The sequence below is a fragment of the Aulostomus chinensis genome, chromosome 3 (assembly GCF_037954235.1).
Source record: "Aulostomus chinensis isolate RoL2024-O1b breed Wild chromosome 3, RoL_Achi_v1.0, whole genome shotgun sequence".
Lineage (NCBI taxonomy): Eukaryota > Metazoa > Chordata > Actinopteri > Syngnathiformes > Aulostomidae > Aulostomus > Aulostomus chinensis.
In genome coordinates, this window is record NC_141322.1 from 31,303,867 (window position 1) to 31,324,955 (window position 21,089).

Below are 21,089 nucleotides of genomic sequence, written 5' to 3' on the forward strand. Positions count from 1 at the left end.
CCTATTAACATCTGGTGAAGGGACTACCAATGAAAACTAGCCTTTCAGTTAACTCTGGTATTTTACTTTCTGTCAGGAAATGTTGATTAATATACGTTGTGCCCTCTTTAAAAATAAAGAATGAGGTTATCGGGCGCGTCGTTTTGCTGATGGTAGCCAAGCCAAACTGGCTGCCCCCGATGTTGCTAAGCAACACAATGGCCAGCTGCACCACCTCGGCGTCTCCTGTCAACTCATTTAGAGAGGAAGATGGAGCCAGTAACGTCCACACCTGAAACCACTTCAGCAGGAAACAGTATACCAACTGCTGAAGTTGTTTTTGGCGAGGAAAGCTCCTATTACAGCCACGACCCATCAGCTGATCGCCAAACGCTGAGTGGGACTCGCCAACAGAACCCGAACAATTTCTGGATCAGGAGATGCATTTGTTCAGATGAGAGAGGACAACCCTCAGCCCCCTCCCCCGCTTCTTCTTTCTGTCCACGCTGTGATCCCAGTGTGAAATACTTGAGGGTCTGAGCGCCGAGCACACTGACCTTTGACCTTTGAGGAGGGGAAGGGCTAAATTGGACCACTGCTGACACCCTGGTGACTGACTACACACACACACACACACACACACACACACACAGAGCTGTGTGTGAACCCTGAACTGTGGTGGGGTGTAGCGGGTCACTGGGATCCCCCTCATAGTGAACAGACGTTCCTCCCTTACAAGGAGTGTGAGCGCTGCAGGAGGGCAAAGGTCAAGTCACAACACAGGTCTGTTTACCAACCTTGTGTATTATCATAAGCACTCCTTGTTATAACAGTGACCACTGATGTGAACTTCTCGCAAGAACCCCAAACTCTCTCCATGCACATCGATAACCCGGTATTAGTCAGAGGAATATTAGACCAGGATCGAGTAACTGTTGCCATCTAAAGGCCCATGAAAATGAACGCTTCCATTTCAAACGATGTCACTGTCGCTGCTCACACACTTCCACACGTCCTTTACGTTGGCGTGGATGTTAACCAATACATCCACCAGGGGGCAGCCCACAGTCAAAAGTTTATGACAACAACAAACTCAAAATCAACCATGGCGACTGAGGCCAGCCAAATTGGCTGTCTGATCCCCAGACATGGAACCTGGCTTTTGGGACATGGGATGGCACCTCTCTGGTGGGGAAGGAACCGGAGCTGGTGGAAGAGGTTGATCGTTACCGGCTAGATAAGGTCAGTCTCACCTTGACACATAGCTCGGGGTCCAGAACCCAGGGGGGTTGGACTCTCTCCTTCACTGGAGTTGGTCCAGGTGAGCGGCAGGTTGGGCTTTTTGATAGCCCCCAGACTCTCTGCCTGTACGTTGGGGTTTACCCCGGTGGACGAAAGGGTTGTTTCCCTGTGCCTTCGGGTCAGGGAACGGGTCCTGACTGTGGTCTGCGTTTATGCGCCAAACAGCAGGTCAGAATACCCACCCTTTTTGGAGTCCCTGGAAAGGGTGCTAGATGGGGCTCCGACTGGGGACTCCATTGTCCTACTGGGAGACTTAAACGCGTGATTGGGAGGAATGGCAGGCCCGACTTGAACCCATGTGGTGTGCAGTTATTGGACTTCTGTGCAAGTCGCAGTTTGTCCATAACGAACACCTTGTTGGAACATAAGGATGCCCACCGGTGCACGTGGCACCAGGACATCCTAGGTCGCAGGTCTATGATCGATTTTATAATCGTATCATTTTACCTGCGGCTGTATGTTGTGGACACTCGGGTGAAGAGAGGAGCTGAGCTGTCAACTGATCGCCATCTGGTGGTGAGTTGGATCAGGTGAAGACGCCACGCAGACCTGGTAGGCCCAGACGAGTAGTGAGGGTTTGCTGGGAACGCCTGGCAGAAGAACCAGGATGATCTTCAATTCCCACCTCCGGCAGAGCTTTGAATGCATCCCGGGGGCAGTGGGGACATTGAGGGGACATGGAGGGATTATATCTGTCGGCCTGGCCTGGGAACGCCTCGGAATTCCCCCGGAAGAGCTGGTGGAAGTGGATGGGGACAGTCTGGGCTTCCTTGCTGAGGCTGCTGCCCCTACGACCCGGACCAACCAGATGAGCGGATGGCGACGCCGAATCTATCTCTCTCCAGTAACTGATGGGTTCAGATAAATATAGGGGATTAAAATATAAATACTGAAGAATAGAAACCTCAAGATTGTACACTAGTACAATACTTGAGTACAAATACTTCTTTCCCACAATTCATGCCCCTGTTTTGTTGTCACTCACTACACAATTCATCCTTTCATCCTTTCTACTCTTGTGTTAACACTTCCCTACATTCCAGGGTCCAGGCCCTGGACTCCCGGCCCAGGGTCGTAACTCTGTCTGCTGCTCATGACGTCAAATACAGAGAACATCACAAACATGAGGGGGAAACATCAGCTGGTCTTCGGTCCGTTGGTGTGTCTGTTCCTTCTGTCGCTTAAATTCCCTTTGAATTTAAGCACCAACACAATAGATGAGAAACAGCGTCTCACTCAGACTGAAGACGCCCTGATGAGTTTTTCCACGTCAGCCAAGAATGCGACTCGTCTCACTCACACGGGTGGAGAAGGTCATATTTACCCTCTGCAACGGTGTGTGCGTGCTTGGTATTGTTTGACCTTGTGTGTGTGTGTGTGTGTGTGTGTGTGTGTGTGTGTGTGTGTGTGTGTGTGTGTGTGTGTGTGTGTGTGTGTGTGTGTGTGTGTCCTTGAGACACCGACTGTTGCAGCAAACACCACAGAGACGGTACCAGGTACTCTGGTATTTGAAACCTGGGCCATCTCTTCACCCGTGTTTGTGTTGAGGTGATTCATAGTGACCAACGTTGCGTGTTACACTTCGTGGTTCTCCTAGTGGGTCAACCCGATCACGTGTGGTCAGAACCACTTGAAGATCTTGGTTGTGTGAGAGTGACAAAATCTTGTCTTCATGCGTTTCATTTGCTGTCCAGCTAAACCTAGAGACGGAGTGTCCTCTGTTGATCTCACACACGTGCGATGTGATTCTTGTCCAATCAGGAGACTGGACCCAGGCTTTCAGTTACTGGGAGCAACAAGAGACCCGGGAAGAGAAGCCCATGCTGATCAGTGTGTCGTCATCCTGCATGCCAAAGTGGCTCAGAAGTCTTATGGCAACGAGAAAAGGTGTGGAGAAGCTTTCAGACGCTGGTCAGTTTAAAATAAGCAGCAAAACACACAAGTGGACAAATTCTTACAGGACAAAATAGCAATGCTGGTGCCTGAGCCTGGTTTGGACCACAGTCGTGTGGGTAAATCAAGATAATAAGGAAAAGGTTTTTTTTAAAAAGGCTGGATACCTTTTCTGACCTATTTAACATCGAACCTTTGTCACCAACTGGGCTTCATCCTGTCTCGACCCCAGAAGTTCTAGTTATGTTCCAATCATGAAGCAATTGATTCATTAGGATTGTATTCATACAGGCTTTTTTAACCCTCAGTCTGGTCTGACAGGCTGATAACCGTTTATAGCCCCTCCCTTGACACGTAGTGTCTTGTCACACTAAAGTCTGCGTGATGGGGAGGAGCTATGAATTGCTTCCTGCCTGTAAGAGTAAATTGAATTGATTCGATCTTGGTCATCTTGGGATTCACTCTATAAATCTAGTCAATATGTTTTGAAGTCATTCAGAACAATCTCTTATGAAATGTAACATGTGCCTGACTATTGCAGGTTCTTCTGCCCTCCCCCGTGTGTTTACATCGGCGGCCATGGATGGAGAGTCGTGCAGGACCATCTGAAAGGTGAAGAAACGCTAATAACACTGCAGGAACTGGAGGCACTGGTTCCCAGTGTGGCTCAAACTCCTGAGTTATTTGGAGCAACTTTGACTGTGATGATGACAACGTAATGACAGCGTCAACCAGTTTGTCAGGCCGCTCTTAAGTACTTCACCTGGAGAAGGTACTTGTTTCTCCCTCAACTATGTCCTTGAAAAAAGGACCTACAGTTGGACTCAGGTGTTCAGGCTGCTCTCCAACACCTGAGGAGTTCTGTAGGAGTAATTTTGGAGGGAAATATGAATCCATTGCTTTGAATCGTCTCTCTCTGTCTGTCGTCCCTCTAGCAGCCGGCGGCGGAGACTCGGTGTATCGACTCTGTGGCTACATGTGTCTCGACAGCTCCAGTCAGTCGCAGTCGGACACCTTCAAACTGGTCTTCGATGAGCTGCCGAACTCCAGGGTGAGACGAGACGTTTGCGTATGGGGTAGCGTCCAGTTTAAAGACAGCCTTCACTTTAGGGGAGCATGAGATAACATGAGTTACAGGAAAATAACAGTCACAGAGCCACTGGAGGGAACATGCAGCTGACGAGTACACGGGATGCGCATTACCATGCTTATACTATGGTCACCTGCTAAATAAAAACATGGCAAGAACATTTATTTGTATTTTCAATCAAAATCAAAGTTTTTGGAAGTGATAACACCGTATCTGTATGTTTTTACCAAAACCTGCAAAATTCCTCCCAAAACATTCTCAAACAACAAAAATGTCCCGACCTCAGTGAATAGGACAGACCGAAGACATGGACCGGCAGGAGGGGATAACCTGAGCCCGTTCAGCTTGTAGAACCATGGCTCGGCTACCAGCATGAAAGCTAAAATTCTTCTAGGCTGCTTTTAAAAGCTGACTTGGGGAGCCCACGAGAATTCCAGTACCTGTACCTTCAACACCTGAACAAACAGCAAGAAACCTCTCGAATCTTGATGGAATCAATTAGCTCAGTTCTCACGGTGAGAATCGTCAGTCCACCTCTCTGTTCCTATCCAAATGCACTCATTCGGACAAGTTGTATTGGTCTTTAAGAGCTCCGTGTTGGCCCGTGTTGGTCAGTACAGCAATACTTTGTACTTGTTACAAATGTCCATAAGTAAACTGACACTTTGAGAAAAACTGAGAAATGAGGAGGAGCGGCTTCATTTCAAATATGGCTGACCCAAAGAGTCCAACGGGCCAATCAATAAAAGGCCTGTTGGGGGAGACACAGTTGTCCCATTCATGTGACTGAGGAGGCAGGTTGGCAACACAGAGGGTTCGGGGTCATCAGGGAGAACAGTTGAAGCTGGCTCTCATTGCCATCCAGCAGCGTCCTGTGGTGGACGGACACCCACCCACTGGATGACTTAGAGAATATCAGTCTGTATTACAGCAGCATCAGATCAAATTAGCTGTTAGCAGGCAAATGATTAAAAAAATGGCTCAAATTTTTGCTCGTAGCTGCATTTCTGCTCCCCTGTTTTTAAAGGGAACATGACAACTTTTTGAAAATATGCTTATTGTTCGTCATCTTCAGAGTCAGTAAAGAGGATAGAAACCCTCCTCTTGGGAGCTGAAACCCAGGCTATTTAGCTTAGCACCATAGCTGGTAGTGGGTGGGAGGTGTTAGCATCAGCTAGCTAGATTAGCCCAATGGCTGGTTGTGGTTGGGAAGTGTTAGCATCAGCTAGCTCAGGTCCAGGCTAGTTAGCTTAGCCCAATGGCTGGTAGTGGGTAGGAGGTGTTAGCATCAGCTAGCTCAGGTCCAGGCTAGTTAGCTTAGCCCAAAGGCTGGTAGTGGGTGGGAAGTGTTAGCATCAGCTAGCTCAGGTCCAGGCTAGTTAGCTTAGCCCAATGGCTGGTAGTGGGTGGGAAGTGTTAGCATCAGCTAGCTCAGGTCCAGGCTTGTTAGCTTAGCCCAATGGCTGGTAGTGGGTGGGAAGTGTTAGCATCAGCTAGCTCAGGTCCAGGCTAGTTAGCTTAGCCCAATGGCTGGTAGTGGGTGGGAAGTGTTAGCATCAGCTAGCTCAGGTCCAGGCTAGTTAGCTTAGCCCAATGGCTGGTAGTGGGTGGGAAGTGTTAGCATCAGCTAGCTCAGGTCCAGGCTAGTTAGCTTAGCCCAATGGCTGGTAGTGGGTGGAAGTGTTAGCCTCAGCTAGCTCAGGTCCAGGATGCTGGTGTGTCCAGCAGGAATCCTCCTCCTCCTCATCATCATCAGTAGCAGCAGTCGCTCTTCTAGTCCTCAACAAACGTTTGGTTCTGTTGACCCAAGTTCCAGTGGAGCTTTGGAGGTGCTGCGTCAAATCACTGCGCCCAGTCAGGAAAGTAGTTCCGGCTACGTGTCTGATTCGATGACTCAAGACTTCTACAAGACTACAATATTTTGCCATTTAAAATTTTTAGTTTATAGTGAACATTAAGCACAGCTCCAGTTGCATTCGTGCAGGCAAAGACCTTTTTGGAGAAGAGTGTGTTTGGTAGCTGTTGACGGGGGTGTGCGAGCACTTCCTACCCCCGGGATCCAGACCGACCTGCAGCTCATTGTGTCTGAGTGACAGATGTCTTGTTTACCCAGACGAGACAATCTCCTCCTTTATTACAGACGAGTGTTGACTTGACAAACACTCGAGTCTGACAGAAATGTTACGCTGCTGTAAACACACTGTTACTGCCTGAAGAAGCATCTGCTGGCCTGAGCAGAGTCCTCACACCTGCAGGACTGATTTCTAATGCTGAGAGGGACAAAAACTGGACTGGTGAGAGATTTTGGCCTCTTTTGATTCCATAACCTGTCGCCTTTCATACTCGTGGACAAAAATGTGTTCACTGCTTATAACCTCTATGGTGTTTGTTTGTCAGCACAAAAATTTCATGGATGATTGACACCAAACGTAGAGGAGAGGTGGAGCCTGGGCAGAGGAAGGACACATCACATTATGGGGCAGATGAGTCATGGCACCCCCTGGTGGTTACAGGAAGTAATTGTGATGGAACAAACAGACTTATCCTGACTCTCTCTTTGTTTCTGCAGCAGATGTTTGCTTGCGCCAAGTCGCTGTTCATCTCTGACCAGGACAAGAGGAAACACTTCCGCCTGATGCTGCAGCTCTTCCTTGGGAACAGACAGGAAGTGGGTTCGTTCCAGAGCAGGATGATCAAAGTCATCTCCAAACCGTCCCAGAAGAGACAGTCCATGAAGAACGCCGACCGTCAGTAGTCCGCTTTTGAGTCTAGTCAGTTTCGTGAAATCTAAATGACTGAAGATGTTCAGGTTCTGAATCGACCCGTCATATCGTCGTCAAAGTTTCTCTCAAATATCAACATTCACAAACCCCGAGAGGCTTTATTCATCCTCTTGAAGGACAAGAATACAAAGTTTAAATAACCCTTCATTGCAGTTTATGTTATTTGATCAAACGTTGTCACGTAAAGCGGATAAGCTCAGTTTTTACATGCAGTGGCACACAATCAGTGGAATAACGCAACTGATGAAGGTGTTGACAGAAGCCCTGACAGACAAGAGAGAAAATCAATGATCTGAATTCTTTTCTAAGTTTTTGAAGTTAATTTTTTGTCTGGAATGTTTGTTGGTGCTTGTAATATACATTTTGACCACAGGAGGCGAAAGAGCACCACTCGCCCACAAGCTAAACAGCACGAGAGGCACGAGAGCAGGTCTAACAAAGCCTGAGTTTAAGCCTGACTTGACCAACCAAGCCAGACGGAGTTGGGTTTAACCACAGATACCGACGGGTCACTGGGGCACACACACACACACACACACACACACACACACACACACACACTTGTGTTACTACCATCACAGGAACTCCCCATTGGCATGCACTCATTCATATTCATCCCCGGCCCCTGAAGAGAACCAGAACCAACAGAACTGAATGTCTTACCTGAAACCGAACCACAGAAGGGATCACTAGAACTTCTTCTGCTCGTGTTATTTCAGCCTCGTTCCCGGGTGCTAACGTAGCTGTGGTTGTCCCTCGTGTGTGTTGTCAGTGTGCATCTCATCCTGCTCCAGAGTGGCTCTGTTCAACCGCTTGCGCTCACAGACGGTCAGCACTCGATACCTGGCGGTGGACAGGGGAGCCTTCGTCGCCAGCGCCCGGCAGTGGACGGCCTTCACCATCACTCTGGGTAAATGCTTGTGTTGAGTGTGTTCTCAGGCCATGACGGGATCCGTCCAGGAATTGACTTCATATTATGGATCAGGTATCACGTGTTCATTGTTTTTAATTCATTTATGCAAAAGCTTCTCAAGATAACTGTGAACAGAAAGCATCCACATTTACTTTAGAATGTCATGGTTGAGAGTTCACTGGAAGCCTCGCTCATCAGTGGAGTCCCCAACACTATGAATGGAGGAAGGAGTGGCTGTGACGTCAGCGCCTCCTGACCGTCATGAGGAGCAACTTCTGTTACATCTGTAATCCATCAGGACAAGTTTAACACAGAAGACTAATAATTTGACACCAACAGGTTCCGGTATGCTGTTAAAAAGATGTTTATTACAATCAAATGGATCGGCTACTGACACAAGTGATCTTCTTACCTTAAAGAAGATTCCATGGTCCCAATAAACAGCCGATTCAGACGGGTAGTTCATATTCTGATGTCGTCTCTACTGTGTTTTCCTGAGGGACCCACGAGATCCTTCAGACCTTCAGAACATCGGCGGAGTAAATCCATGCCCAACTGCATGATCCAGGACTGAATACGTTCAGTGTGAAGTTCTGCTTTAGCCAGACTGACCCAATAATTAGACTTTTTCTAACATGGCGACAGTGTCACCTGTCGAGACCTCCAGGTGATTTCTTCTGCAGGGCGGCCCGGGGGAGCAGTGGTCGTCACTGTGGCCCCCAGCAAGCAGGTTGTGGGTGGAGGGTTAACCCTGGTCTCTAGACCAGCCGTGTTATTTATGTAACACAGTTCCCCGATGAGCACAGACCTCCCACCAACAACACGTAACCCTCCGTCAGTCATCCACCACTCACACGCTTCAGTGTCAAACTGTTGTGTTTTGTATGTGAACAAATAAGAACTGAATCCAGCTCTAACTTTAAAACCCAGTTTTAATGCTCCAGCAGCCACTGAGGGGACTAGAAATGTCCTCAATAGGATGGTCAGGTCCTCACACAGATACAATAACACACATCCACTTCCTGTGTGTGTGTGTGTGTGTGTGCGTGCGTGCGTGTGTGTGTGCGTGCAGTGGAAGACCAGAGAGCTGACCACCAAGGGGACTTTGTTCTTAGCGAAGGTTTCGTCTGTTACGGCTGTGTGGTCCAGTTAGTGTGTACGGAGTCTGGAATCACTCTGCCGCCCATGGTAACACACACACACACACACACACACACACACACACACACACACAGATCTAAGACTGAAATACCAATATTGGAGTAAATCATTCTGATTCAGAGAGGTCAGCTCTCATCTGAATCAGAGGGATGAAAACGCTGTTGCACGGACGTCGGTCCCCACAGTGGCGTGACGTTAAACCCGAGAACACGAGGGGAGCGTCTCTCTCGAAAACTTCCCCACATGATGAACTGTTCTCCCCAACACCAACTCACACAGGGGGCAGGATGTGATCGTCCACTAAGATTAGCTGCCTTCTCATCGTCGCCCAGTTCAGGAAATTAAACGCCATCTAATTTAGCAAACTATGTGTTTACATCCCCTCGACTGTCAGTCTACACCCTGCTGAAGTGTCCTGGTCTCCTACCACCTGGAGACGACCAGGGTTTAGTCACACTGGTCCTCTTTGAAAGCTTGTGAGTTTTGACCAGCAGGGAAATGTCCTTGGATCGGTGTGTGTGTGTGTGTGTGTGTGTGTGTGTGTGTGTGTGTGTGTGTGTGTGTGTGTGTGTGTGTGTGTGAGGTGCAGCAGGGCAGGTGGTCCTTGGTCTCAGGAGACAATCGTCAAAAGCAGGCCTCGCACGGCTGCTTCTCACCGGGCAAATGTGAAAACAACCTGCACCTTGCAGCTGTTTTGCTGATTGTTTCAACCACAGAGTCGAGGCGTAATCACGACTGCGGTTCTGAATTACACGTGTGCCTGTGCAGCTGTTATATAACCCTCTCGTCCCAAAAACGCTGTTATTGTTCCGCCTGTCCTCCAAACCTCTCACAATCCGCTGAGCAGACCCTTTCCTGGACCCTCCTGAACTGCTGTCATAACAAGCTCGGCGGCGGTGGTCGCTTCAGGTGTATCTCCACACACTGCTGCTCTATATGTTTTTGTAGTTGAGGCCCTCATGGTTTGTCTGAAGACTTTGATTTGATTTCTTCTGCTGAGTCATCAGTGTGATGACGAGCAGCTTGTTTGGCCGCGGCCGGCTTTCAGGAACTGAAGCCGTAGACGTGCCGGATCAGCAGCTTTAATGAGACTTGAGTACAAGAAAGCGAAGCGCTGTGACGACTCTGCAGGCGGCGTAAGAGCTGTAGCTCTGCAGCAGTGAGGCTGAAGCGCTGGAGGTACCAGCAGGGACTCAGGATGAACGCTTGGCTCGGGAGAGTCTCGCTCGTGAAGAGGCTTGCTTGTTTTGGAGAGGACTGCACGTTATGTTGGAAATCAAACCAGATTTATAGCCGCCACATAACAACGTCCATCCACACCTGCTCATCTGAAGTCAGGTTGTGGAGGAAGCAGTTCCAGTGAGGAACCACAAGCTTCCTGCTCCCTCACGCTCTTCACCTGCTCAGGTTAACCATCGGTCACATGGAAGATGAACTGCTGATCTAAGCGGCTTCAAAGTGTTGTGGATGAGAACAGATTCCTTCCTCCATGAGGCCTGATGGGTTTTTTCTTTGATACTTTGATGCCCCTCCAGGCCGACAGGGCTGGCGTGACCTCGAGGTCAAATGTGTTTAAATCTGCCCGTCAAACCCGACTCCTGTTCAACCCTCAGGAGAATCTTCTCATAAACGGCCTCGTTTTCAGCCTTTCCATCCGTGCTGCCTGTGTGTGAGGAGGACCGGGCCTCCACCTGCATGCAGAAGCCACATCAAAATCAAACCTTGAAACTGAGACAAATTATTTCTTCAAATATTATAAAATCACAAGGAAATATCTTGCTGCCTGTCTGATGTCAGCTTGCAGGTGATCTTTACAGACAGCCGCCATCCTGTCGAGGTGTGTATGAGCGAGTGGCTGCTCGCGCATGAGCATCGTCACGGTCAAATACCTCGTCAGGACCACAGTCGTCTGAATATTTGTTCATGAAAGCAAAGTCAGTGACTTTAGAAAAGTGCCCCTGAGGTCTCTGACTGATGATGCTCCCTCGTCCTGCCGGCGTCACCAGGTGATCCGTAAGGTCAACAAGCAGCATGCCATCTTAGACGTGGACGAGCCGGTTTCTCAGCTCCACAAGTGCGCCCTCGAGTTCCGGGACAGCCCTCACGCCTACCTGTGCTTGTCCAATGACACCATCATACAGTACCAGGTGAGTCCCCCGCCCTCTTCCTCCTCCCCTTCCTTTACTCTCTGACTTCCTGCGTAACGGCTCCTGCTTCCTCTCCCTCCCTCCAGGCCGCCTCCAGCGCCAGAGACCCCAGCAGAGTGGTCCTGAACGATGGATCCTGCTGGACCATCATCGGTGTGGAATCAGTGGAATTCACCTTCAATCAGGGTCTGACCTGCATCCAGACGCCCGTTAGTCCTTTCCCAATCATCACAGCCTTAGAGGTGAGTTAGACGACATCACGTAACCCACGTTTCTACATCCCCGCCAAGGTCGAACCAGCAGCCAGAGGAGCTGTGGAGGCCGACGGCTGCTGGCGCTGTCCCTGCTCTCAGTTTCAATCATTGTTAAATCGGGTGTTTCTTAAAGTGCTGCAGCGTCTTTGTTCATCCTGGAAACTGTGTGTGTGTGTGTCTGTGTGTGTGTCTGTGTGTGTGTCTGTGTGTGTGTGTGTTGTTGCAGTTGAATGGTGGAGGGCATGTTGCCACGTTGGAGATCCACGGTGAAAACTTCAGTCCTCATCTCAAAGTTTGGTTCGGCAACAACGAGGCGGAGACCATGTTCAAGTGAGTTGTGAGGAGACGAGAGAGGAGAAGTGATGAGCAATGAGGGGATGTGATGGAGGTAAAGACTTGGTCACCAATATTGGCGTCGTATTTCCAGTCTAAAATGTCCTTACACTTCCTGCAATATAAGACAGCGTCACTTCTCAAGTAGCATCTGTGTGAGGCTCGTGTGTAAGGAGTCTAATAAGTCTTCCAGAAACCAGCCTGGAGGTCGTGAGGGAGGCTCCTCCTCTCAGGCTCGTCTAAGCTGTCACTTTGATACTGAGACAAATATCATAAGCTGGAGTTCTACAACCGTGTGGCCACTCGCGCTGGAACCTCCTCGCGTGTGCATGTGGTTATGCCTCCACGCCGGCGACTTTAGGTTGTCCATCCGTCTCATTCATTCGAGCTGACAGAATTCCATGCCATTCCATAATATCCTGTTTGAGAAAGTTCCCCAGCAGTGTAAGAATCCATGCAGCTCGCTGTTTACACCGCATGTTAAATGTCAGCTCACATACACGTGAGCTCTCCAGACCTCCTGGAGGAGACTCCTCCAAATGTGCCAAACGTCCACTGGGACTTGAGGATGAACTGAAGATTTTCAGGCGCACACAGCTGCGGTTTCTACTTCTGCTCGTGTGACTTCTACAGAAGGAGGATGGACGGATGAGAGGTGCAGGTCAGCTGACGTGCTTCCAGCTCCTGTCGACACTCGTCCCAACAGTTGTTGTTCTGATTTTTATGGCCTGCTTGTCAGCTGCCTGCTTGAGAGCCCGAGGCCTCGAGGGAGAAACGCTCTCTGGAAGCAGCAGCTCACATCCTCCGTGTGACAACAGCCGTCTTTTCATTTGGAATTCTTCAAAACTGGAGTGGCCACAGAGAAAAAACACTGTTCTCAAGCCATGAGATACAACTCGTTGCCTCAGTTCAGTGATTCAATCAAGTGAAATCTTGCAGCCAAGAATTTGTTAAATTAAGGGAACAAATGATGTCTCTGGCCTCTCCAGAGCCCCGACATGAGAACCAGTGAAAGATGGTGTTCTTATCTCCACTGGAGAACATTGAAAAGAGCTTGAATGTCTCGTGACCCTCAACAAGAACATTTCGCGACTGACATTCGCTTCTAGGTGTATTTTTGCTTTAATAATGTTTTTTAATCATGACATTTGTTCTCCTGCTGCTTTACTGTAGCAACTTCCAGATGTGGAGCCGAGCGGCACGAGGGGAAAATTGAAGTGTTAGCTGCTCACGTCTGAGGCGCTTAGCTGCTCATAAAACTTGGCCTCAATATGTACATTTTATTGCATTTCCCTTTAGAATATCAACTGGCCCTCGCGCACAAAATATGGTGCAACCCGGCAGGTTTAGCCCAGATGACAATGATCTGACCCAGATTTGAAAGCAGCTATTTAGCCGTTTATTGAGGAATTTCTATAAAACACAACAGACTCACAGCTGTGTCTGATGAGAGGTATCCTGCTGGAAATTATGGGATGTTTTCAGTCAAATTGACTGGAATAAATCAGATGAATAAGTCACGTAAACAAGTCTGAGACAAAAACACCTAAAAGTTCTTCTCTTAGAGTTTCGTGAGAAGCTTTGTAGCCTCTCCAGGTCTGCCGCTCCGGAACAAAGTCGCCTGTGTTACAGTCGTCATTCTCCCATGTAGCGGTTAGCAGGAGGGGTGGCGCTGTTCCCCCCAGTTCCCCCGGCCGTCATCTGCCTTCCCACCCACAGACACAGATTGCTGTGTGTCGATCGCGGCAATACCTGTTAGCAGGTCATCGCTGCTGTTTTGGATTGCAACCTGCAGATTTGTGTTGCCTTGTAAAAGTGGCGCTGCTACTTTACAAGCTAAACTGCTGGCCTCCAATCACCTGAGCTGTTAAACTAGTTTGAAGGAAAAAAGAAGTGTACTGAAATAGTCTTGAATTCTCTCAACTCGACTGCATTCATCCATCTTCCGGACGGCGTCACGACGGACTAATCTAAGGCGCTAATCTAAGGTCAGTGAGACAAACTCACTTAGACACACAGGAACAGTCCTTGACCTCCCACGCGGCGGCTACTGAGGGCTGCTGCACCAACTCCAGTGGTTCCTGCGGTCTCAGTTGATGCATCCCGAAGCCAAACAACCCCAGACGTCAGAGACCTCCTCCGACGCACCTAAAGTGCTGAGGCATCGCAAGTCAGGGTCTCTGGCTGCAGGTGGCTGGCCGCGAGCTGCTGCTGCTGCAAATCTCCCTCCCATCATCAGCAGCAGCAGCCTGGTGTTGCGGAGGAAGGCCGTGTTTGTGTAACACCGTCATCCACAATGTGGCGTTTGTACGAGGAGCTGCAGCCAATTAGGAACATGATCCGTCACTGGCATGCGAGCAGGAGGTTTGAATGAAATACCTTTAAACACTCGAGCTGTTTGCTCCTCACTAGGGTTCCACATCATCCTCCCATTCCTGTGTAGTTTGTGCTTTGTTGGTCTTTCAGCAGGATAAAACAGAGATGATGCAACATTTTCCACTAAAGTTGGGGGTCGGGCGGAGAGGGAAGCCGCTCACGTGCTGGGTTCTCTCGTCGGGTTTATGAAAAGTTGATGGACGTGGAGGTGATTAAAGAACAAGAAAAACTTCTTCACTTTCACTAAACGTGTTCACAGATGGGAGGTTTTGTTTTACCTTTTCCTACAAAGAGTAAATACAGAAAAACAGAGATGGAATCAACGGCGTGGAACAAGTCGTCACAGATGTTCCCAAACTTGGGTCTCATCTGTAGCCAACGTGGCCGATACTAACTGGTTCTTACAACTTGTCCAGCTGAGATCTGACAGTGGGACACGTGGACCAATGGACACCCTGAAAACGCAGCGCCGATGTGGACGCAAGAAAAGTACCAGCATCACGTCAAGCAAGCACCCCTGAACGTGGCTGGTTGGTCTGTTTGAGTGTGCGAGGAAATGTGTGACCTGGAGGAGCGTCTAACCTCCACTCAGGGTTTCGTCGCCACGCAGGCACAAATATTGATTATTGCCAGTTTACATCCTCTAAAAATATTGATTATTGCCAGTTTACATCCTCTAAAAATATTGATTATTGCCAGTTTACATCCTCTAAAAATATTAATTATTGCCAGTTTACATCCTCTAAAAATATTGATTATTGCCAGTTTACATCCTCTAAAAACATTGATTATTGCCAGTTTACATCCTCTAAAAACATTGATTATTGCCAGTTTACATCCTCTAAAAACATTGATTATTGCCAGTTTACATCCTCTAAAAACATTGATTATTGCCAGTTTACATCCTCTAAAAATATTGATTATTGCCAGTTTACATCCTCTAAAAATATTGATTATTGCCAGTTTACATCCTCTAAAAATATTGATTATTGCCAGTTTACATCCTCTAAAAACATTGATTATTGCCAGTTTACATCCTCTAAAAACATTGATTATTGCCAGTTTACATCCTCTAAAAACATTGATTATTGCCAGTTTACATCCTCTAAAAATATTGATTATTGCCAGTTTACATCCTCTAAAAACATTGATTATTGCCAGTTTACATCCTCTAAAAACATTGATTATTGCCAGTTTACATCCTCTAAAAATATTGATTATTGCCATTTACATGTTTGATTTTGAATCAGCTTTGATTGAGCTGCCAGTCTGAATGGTCTGGCACCAACGACATCGTCCAACCCCCAGGCGTGTGGTGCAGGAGACCTCCTGACACCTCCTCCCTCCATCATCTCCCTTGTCTCCTCAGATCTCCCAAATCTCTGCTCTGCGTTGTTCCTGACATCTCCATTTTCAGCGACGGCTGGCGCCGTCTGCGGCGCATCATCACCGTCCCACTCTCTCTGATTCGATTGGACGGCCTGATTTACCGCACGTCCTTCAGTTTCACCTACACCCCTGAGCTCCAGCCGCCTTTGTCTGCCCCGCGGGCCGGAGGGAAGGTGGACAGCAGGACGGAGGGAGACCCGGGCGACGACGTCCTGCTCGAGACCATCCACCAGGAGTTCACCAGAGCCAACTTCCACCTCTTCATGCAAAGCTAGCTCAGCTTGGGACGACGAGGATCGTGGTTACTTGCCGGAGGTCCTGTCACGGCGCCGTCAGCAAGCCTTGACTCAGCTACCTGAGTGTTTAATGGACCTGAATGTTCCTCTCACCTCAGCCAGATTTGTAGATCGTAAATCATGGAAAAAAAATCCTTATTTGTCCCTGCGGGGCCAGACACACCCACCTCACTGTTCCTACAAATTAACGGGGCTGATCGTGGATGCTGCTGTGACTTGAACTGGTGGGGGTTTGCCCGTGATCTCCGCTGTACAGATGACACATCGGATAAAATATGAAGTTGCAGAACAAAGTGATAACAGAAACCCTTTGGACGACGTCCAGAACATCTGAGTCTGCCTCACATTTCCCCCCTAAAGCTCTTGTCCGTATTACGTTAATCCAATTAATTAAACCTGGTAGCAGCGAAATCCAACACGCCAACATCGGCCGGCGCTGGCTGTTCCTACCAAGCTTGATCTTTTACATTATGAGTCATTACATTTAGGGTCAGAAGGACAACTGAAGCTCTTTTGTTCCAACCAAGTGGAGCAGGAGGTAATCGCTCAAGCATGACAGACCTCCCACCCGGCTGCATCGCCCCCCAGCCCAAATTTCATTCTCTTTTCACCCGGTGCATTCTTCCCATTCTTACCCGCCCAGATGTCATCTGATAAAAGTTTTTCTTCCAGTGGATCAGCTGCTCTCGGCGCAGCTGAAGGTGGTTCAGTAAAAGTTCCAGGTGCAGAGGTGATGGAGCCCAAAGGGCTGATCCGGATCTGTACAGGGTCCAGGAGGGTCAACGTTCACACCAGCCACCACAGTACCTTGACAGTAAACCTGGTCCAAACCCCCAAATATTGTCTGAGAACCGTTTCTCCTCCTGTGGCCAATCAGGGAACTGCACTGTTCTTGATTGTCCTCATTACCGCGGCGTCCGCATCAAACTTTGGATCTAATTTTAGGAATATTTGCACCCCTGCAGTCAATGGACGGATGAACTGACGAGGTTGAGACGCGGCGGCCTTCTCACCTTTCCATCCAGCGCTCATCAGACCCGGCGAGGTCTGGGGGGACGTGTAGTGGTGGAAGCTGATCCGTCTCACTGATGCAGGATCGAAGTCTGACTGGAACCAGAAATGAGCCGAGTGAGAGAAACTGGCACCGCCATTTTCTAGTTTCTAATTGTGACAAAAAAATCACAATTTGGGCCATAAAAATTGGACTTTAATGACTAAGAGTGTCTTTGCAATTTGGAGGTTGCACAACAAAAACAACCTGCTCTCCCAAAGTGGTTTGGCCCGCGGCTCAGCCTGGAAGCACCAGCGGCTGCAGGACCCGCTGGATACAACAAACAGTAGCGAGTCGTCGTCCAGCCAGACTGCAGGCGGGCGAGACAGAGAGAGAGGGAGAGAGAGCGCCGCGGGCCTCCCGCGTCCCCTCAAACCTCACGTGTCCGACATTCTGAGGGGAACAGAACTCCATGTGTCTCTCTTCCTCATCATTAATAAGACAAACATGTGTGATGGAGGAGGAAGGAGACGGTAGAAACACAAGCCCGTGCCGTCTCCAGGCTCCTAATCTCTATCATGTGGAGAAACTTCAAACTGAGATTCACGTGCCCAAAACACCGGCGGCCTCCGCGTTTTCCCTCCATCCCTCCATCCCTCCTTCCCTCCATCACTCGTTCCTGATGAATGAGCCGTCGTATGAAAGAGCCCATTCTTACCTCTGCAGGAACACACCTTCATTCTCTCCTCAGACCCTTCGCCGCCTCCTCTCTGTCACGCCACGCTGATCCGGAGCCTCCATTTCCCGTCCCAACTGAGACCAACAGACCCGAAACCAGCAGGCTGGACCCGAGTCCAGAGATCGTTTGTTTGACCCGACCCGAGCCCACCGATCGGGTCCCAGTGAGGGTTCAGGTAGTCAAGCTCAGTTCTGAACCGTCAGAAATGAAATGTAACAACAGAAAAAGCTGAACAGCAACATGACGTGTTGGAGACACAAACTAGAATCCATGGTAACGGAGATCAAACGGTCCGTCCGGGAACGTCGGCGAGATCCTGCAGAACAACCCATCAGAACAATCACCCTCCTCCAGTCTGCTTCCACGCTCATCATCTGTTGCTTGGGAAACCTTTCATCTGTGGGCTTTTGGGATATTAAAAGTTATTTTTTCAAGAGTTTAAATGTGTTTTTCAGTGTCTGCACAAAATGAATGTGAAATAAATGTCTTTACATAGATGTGGGAGTGTGCTGGCTGATCTTGGTCAACGTACCAGACGCTGGTTGAACTGTTGACTTGGACGCCATCTTCGGTTGCTGCTGTTGCTGCAGGCGCCGTCTGCTTCCACCTCCCTGCTCTCGTCCACGGACGCGAAGAATTCCATCTGGAGGCAGCGTTAGATTTAGTTAACCTGTGTCCAGTTGGTCAGCAGGTCGGTGACCCGTGGACGAGTCTCCCAGAGGAGGAGGACGATGGTGATGATGATGGTGACGATGATGATGATGAAGATGATGGGCTGCAGCTCAGGGAAGGTTGAGTTTATAGGGTTAAAGTTTATGTACGAGAACTATGGACTCATTGTAGAAAACCAGGTGAGGAAACTGAATTAGAGGGAAACGTGTGTGTGTGTGTGTGTGTGTGTGTGTGTGTGTGTGTGTGTGTGTGTGTGTGTGTGTGTGTGTGTGTACTATCTAGGGGCCCTCGACCTTCTGCCTGCAGTTCCAGCACTCATATCCTTCCCAGTGTGGTGGAGGCCCCCCGTCTCTCCGGGGGCCTCCATGTGTATGGCAGTGGTATAAAGGAGCCTACTGTCTCGCGCCTCGCCGCTGAGCTCTTCCTGTAAATCATCACCACGGTGATGGAGGGCCGCCGGGTGAAGGCTGAGAGAAAATGCAGAGCAGCAAAAAAAAAGGAGAGAATGACAACAAAAGCAAAGACACTGATCAAGACCAGGACAGGGTTTGAGATGATGATGATGATGATGATGATGATGATGATGATGATGATGATGATGACGATGACGGCTGCTGCACATGGAAGAAGGTCACTCACTCATGCAACAAACACAGTTTCTCTTTGGTCCTGGTGATTTATTTTCCACTGTTCATTAAAAACCCAAAATGGAGGTGGGAAAGAGTGAAAATACTGGACGTTCAAGTACAGTTACTGGTGGGGGAAGTACACACTTCCTTTCCTGAAGTATAAGTAGAAATACTCAGATAAAAATAAAAGTCTGCATTGAAAGTTTTATGTAAATAGAGAAGTATCAAAAGTAGAAGTACAAATCAAAAGATAAGCGTTGTGATGGTCAGCGCTGTGGCCTCACAGCAGGAAGGTTGTGGGTTCGACCCCCAGCTGGAGCATGGGACTGGTGACCCGTCCAGGGTGAACCCCGCCTCTCACCATACGTGGTCGCAATGGATGGAATTGTTGTAATTGAACTGTTATTGGTAAGCAGGTGAGAGTTTAGCTGAGGGGAGACGAGCTGTAGGGGAGCCTTCTGCCCAGACCAGAACTGATTACTGAGTGTCCGAAACCCAGGCTAGGTAGCTTAGTACAGTGACTGGTCGAGGGTGGGAAGTGTTAGCATCAGCTAGCTCAGGTCCAGGCTAGTTAGCATAGTCTAATGGCTGGTAATGGGTGGAAAGTGTTGGCATCAGCTAGCTCAGGTCCAGGCTAGTTAGCTTAGTCTAATGGCTGGTAGTAGGTGGGAAGTGTTGGCATCAGCTAGCTCAGGTCCAGGCTAGTTAGCTTAGTCTAATGGCTGGTAATGGGTGGAAAGTGTTGGCATCAGCTAGCTCAGGTCCAGGCTAGTTAGCTTAGTCTAATGGCTGGTAATGGGTGGGAAGTGTTAGCATCAGCTAGCTCAGGTCCAGGCTAGTTAGCTTAGTCTAATGGCTGGTAGTGTGTGGGAAGTGTTGGCATCAGCTAGCTCAGGTCCAGGCTAGTTAGCTTAGTCTAATGGCTGGTAGTGTGTGGGAAGTGTTGGCATCAGCTAGCTCAGGTCCAGGATCTGGATTCATGATTGATGTCCGGCTCAGTTCAGCAGTAAGAGGTTGGATGTGGTATTTCGTTGTGATGGTCTTTCGATCAGTGTCCTCAAAGGTGTAGAACTACAGTGTGTACGCAGTACATGGTGTATATTTGCGTAAGTGAAGACATCAGAGGAAGTTTCTCGGGAGTCCCCGCCAGTCCCGGGTCGTGTGTGTGATTGCAAGCAGAAAGAATTTACGAGCTCCTGCAGACATGAATCGCCTCGCACTGAGGTGTGAAAAGTGTTTTACGGGCTCACGAAGTACATCTCATCCATCATCATCAAACAGTCAAACAGGTCTCAAACAGCCTCGCTCAACAGGTCACTCGCTGATGACATGCAGCGCTGATACGAGAGGTTTTCAGGTCGGGGGGGGGCGCGCCTGACGCTGCGTCCTGGCACCTCACCTGAGCAGAAGTTCACGGGCCAGTTGAAGCTGCTTTGTACAGGTAGCTACCTGAAGCTCAACTCCTTCAGCTCGTAGTCTACCAGTTACAAGCAGCCGCTTGGAAGCCCAGCAACTCACAGACCTTTCAGCATTTAGGATGATGGTCCTTGTGCAAATGCTGCACTCAGTCTGGTGTTTTTCCTGCAGAGCTTCCTGCTGAAACTGAGGTCATCTGGCGAGCAGATGTCACAGGAACAGGTTTTTAATTCATTAATATGCGGCGAAGTGCTGGTGGAGCTATTTGGCTGCTAGTGAAGGTCAAACATGATGCCTCTCTGTATTGTGGCCATGTTTGACTTTCTTTTCCCTCAAAATTGAGAGAGAGAGGGAGAGACTCCTAACCTGACCAATGCAGCTCGCTGACCTTTTGACTGTAAACGAGCAGGACTCCTGATGGAGTTTGGCTTTCTCTAGTTGTGAGAACCTTTGTGACGTTAAACATTACGTTTCATATCGTTGGCAACTAAACTAAACCGAAGATCTTAAGATCTTAAACCTCATTAAGCTCACAGTGACGGGGGCCAACATGTCCTCTCAAAGCTTCTATGGCTTAAAAATAAAAATGTGGCCTCGTGGGTTAGAAACACACACACACACGAAAAATGAGACACTCTTCCCACGAAAAACTCCCTGATAGGTCTTCTTCTGGAGGGCTGCATCACGACTTCGGTGGTGTGAAGGTACCGCTGCCATCTAGTGGCC

At 48.9% G+C, this 21,089-nt stretch overlaps 1 protein-coding gene across 10 annotated transcripts in view; it reads left to right on the forward strand.

The window, feature by feature from the left end:
• The window catches only part of rbpjl (recombination signal binding protein for immunoglobulin kappa J region-like), a 76,255-nt gene extending 57,730 nt beyond the window's left edge, over nt 1–18,525 (forward strand). For 6 of the 10 annotated variants that reach the window (XM_086200374.1, XM_086200373.1, XM_086200379.1 and 3 more), the window contains 10 exons: nt 3,043–3,168; nt 3,716–3,786; nt 4,110–4,225; nt 6,834–7,011; nt 7,820–7,957; nt 9,033–9,148; nt 11,128–11,268; nt 11,355–11,510; nt 11,749–11,852; nt 15,601–18,077. In XM_086200374.1, coding sequence (XP_086056500.1) covers nt 3,043–3,168; nt 3,716–3,786; nt 4,110–4,225; nt 6,834–7,011; nt 7,820–7,957; nt 9,033–9,148; nt 11,128–11,268; nt 11,355–11,510; nt 11,749–11,852; nt 15,601–15,895 — 1,441 coding nt within the window. In that variant the 3' untranslated portion in view covers nt 15,896–18,077. Of the gene's footprint in view, nt 1–3,042; nt 3,169–3,715; nt 3,787–4,109; nt 4,226–6,833; nt 7,012–7,819; nt 7,958–9,032; nt 9,149–11,127; nt 11,269–11,354; nt 11,511–11,748; nt 11,853–15,600; nt 18,078–18,142 lie in introns of those variants that run through there. The other 4 variants (XM_086200383.1, XM_086200380.1, XM_086200381.1 and 1 more) reach the window with 4 other exon arrangements.
• The last annotated feature ends 2,564 nt before the right edge of the window (nt 18,526–21,089 follow it).